The sequence below is a fragment of the Salvelinus sp. IW2-2015 genome, linkage group LG1 (genome assembly GCF_002910315.2).
Source record: "Salvelinus sp. IW2-2015 linkage group LG1, ASM291031v2, whole genome shotgun sequence".
In the NCBI taxonomy this organism is placed as follows: Eukaryota; Metazoa; Chordata; class Actinopteri; order Salmoniformes; family Salmonidae; genus Salvelinus; species Salvelinus sp. IW2-2015.
In genome coordinates this window covers 51139472-51142304 of record NC_036838.1, presented here as the reverse complement: position 1 = coordinate 51142304, position 2833 = coordinate 51139472, and the positions used below count along the sequence as shown (strand labels likewise).

The 2833-nt window shown below is 43.4% G+C and overlaps 1 protein-coding gene across 1 annotated transcript in view; it reads left to right on the top strand.

Moving 5' to 3' along the window:
• The window catches only part of LOC111977495 (contactin-3-like), an 87679-nt gene that overhangs the window by 75033 nt on the left and 9813 nt on the right, over positions 1-2833 (top strand). Inside the window, exons 18-19 of the mRNA XM_070447507.1 lie at positions 1118-1241; positions 1629-1738. Of these exons, the coding sequence (XP_070303608.1) occupies positions 1118-1241; positions 1629-1738 (234 nt within the window). The remainder of the gene's footprint in view (positions 1-1117; positions 1242-1628; positions 1739-2833) is intronic.

The window sequence follows — 2833 nt, the reverse complement described above, 5'->3', positions numbered from 1 at the left end:
CAAATTTATACCTGCCACCAGGCTGGAGACTGAATCTGCAATAGTAAGCAGCTTGGTTTGAAGAAATCAACTGTGGGAGCAATTATTAGGAAAGGAAGACATACAAGACCACTGATAACTCCCCATCTGGGGCTCCACGCAAGACTCACCCCGTGGGGTCAAAATGAGCACAACGTGGGCAAAAATCCCAGAACCACACGGGGGACCTAGTGAATGACCTGCAGAGAGCGGGACCAAAGTAACAAAGCCTACCATCAGCAAGGGCATTGAAGATGAAACGTGGCTGGCTTTCAGCATGACAATGATCCCAAACACACCGCCCGGCAACGAAGGATGGCTTTCGAAGCATTTCAAGGTCCTGAGGTGAGCCAGTCTCCAGATCTCAAACCCCATAGAAATTTTGGAGGGAGTTGAAAGTCCGTGTTGCCCAGCAACAGCCCCAAAACATCACTGCTCTAGAAATCTGGCATGGAGAATGGGCAAATACAGCAAACAGTGTGTGAAAACCTTGTGAAGACCTACAGAAAACACCGTTTTGACCTCTGTCATCCAACAAAGGGTATATACAAAGTATTGAATAAACTTTTGGACCAATACTTATTTCACCATAAATTTGCAAAAATTCATAAAAATCCTACAATGTGATTTCTGGAGAAAAAATTCATTTTGGTCTCATAGTTGAATGAGAAAATACACCTCTCTCATCTTTTAAGAGGAGAACTGCACAATTGTGGTGAACTAAATACTTTTTTGGCCCACTGATAATCTCATTATGCGTGGGAATACTTTAACAGATTTCCTAAATTAAAATCCACTTGACTGATCGCTAGTATTTATAGTCTTTTCTTAAATAAATACATTATATATTTTGTCCAGAAAAACTAGGGGGCCAAATTATAACACAGCCATTTGGAACCTTGTGTAACACTACAATCTAATCATTGCACCAAGTGAAGACTCTTTGTGTATTTGTCTGTATGCCTTTTAATACACTAAGTTTTGTGTTCGCTCCCACCCTCCCGAGAGGAACTGCAGAATGAGAGTTCAAGTATAACATCATCGCCTTCCGGCCGCGGTCCAATACCACCACAGTTCATCTCCACCCCGGGGTGCCCAGATACATTCGTTCCTCAACGACACCATCCCGCCTTTCTCACCGTTCGATGTGAAGGTTGGGGCGTACAACAACCGTGGGGAGGGCCCCTTCAGTTCCATAGCCACAGTGTTCTCAGCAGAGGAAGGTAAAGGAAACGGCTGCCAATGGAAGTCACGCTGAAACCGTGCCTAATCTTTTCATTCTGGAGGCACAACCTTCTATAGTAAAGATGAAATACGTTGGTTCAGACACTTTCCCCCTCAAGCTGGGAGTGTCAACTTGATATTAGTTATTGCAGGGGTAGATTACAGGAAATCCTAGCAGACACTTACTACATACACTGGGCTGTCAGTGAGGTACTGTGTTATTTGAATTTGCCATGCAAGTCAGATCCCAATAACAACCAAGCGGAGGCAAAAGCTCTATCCAGTGAATCTACAGGTCTATTCTCTGCTTTCCTCTCGTTCCTATTAGCGTGTTTGATGGTGTTGAATGAGTCTGTGGGCTTCTCACCAGCTCTCTATTTCTGCAGTACCAATTGAGGCTCCTAAGAGGGTTTGGGGCAGGAGTGTATCTGCAGCTACAATTGAAGTGATCTGGGAAGCCCTCCCCGTCACCCCTGAAAGAGTGCTGGGTTATGAGGTAGGATTCACTCAATTTCCTCAATAAAACAACACATACGCATTGCCATTTCTAGTGTTTATATGTAAAGCAGTAGCTTAATTTGTTCTATTTGAACACACGGTTCTTGAAATATCCCCTGGGGTGGTGTGTACTGTAACATCTCACTGTATAAGATATCATGAGGAGTTCTGTAACCTTGACAACATTTTGTTAATATGTTGACTCCTATACGTACTGTATATGTCCCAGCACTGCTTAGAGCAGCTGTGTCTAACGACCACCACCATTGAGCTGCAGCAGCTTTTATAGCCGGTTGAGAAAAGCTCTCATCCATCCATTTAAGTACGCAAGAAGAGCTTTTCCTTTTCTCCCAGTGCTCTTTCAATCCTGCTCACCTCTGCCCCCTGGAACAAAACCCTTTGGTTGCCATGGCACTGGCTATATTGTGTTGATACAATAGTGCTATCAGGTCAGCAAACAGGATTGGCGAGAGAGGGGCTTTTAAGGGGGTAAGCTGTTAGTATGCATCTTGAGCCTTAGAGGTTGGGTACAGTGGAGGTCATAGGATTGTGAAAGAGATGACACCTTTCACAGACAGATGCATTAGTATTGTTTGTGTTAGTAGTCAAACTGGCAGGATAGGTCTAAACTGATAATATACCCATCTACTTTTTTTCCCACCTTTATTTAACCAGGTTAGCTAGTTGAGAACAAGTTCTCATTTACAACTGCGACCTGGCCAAGATAAAGCAGAGCGACAGTAACAACAACACAGAGTTACACATGGACTAAACAAGCGTACAGTCAATAACACAATAGAAAAGACATAGTCTATATACAGTGTGTGCAAATGGCATGAGGAGGTATGGCAATAAATTGGCCATAGTAGCAAAGTAATTACAATTTAGCAGATTAACACTGGAGTGATAGATGAGCAGATGATGGTTTGTAAGTAGTGATACTGGTGTGCAAAAGAGCAGCAAAGTAAATAAAAACAATATGGGGATGAGGTAGGTAGTGTAACGGCGTTCTAAATCTGCCTCCTCCTCGGACGAGGAGGAGCATGGGTCGGACCAACACGCAGCGAGGTATGATGACATAAATGATATTTAT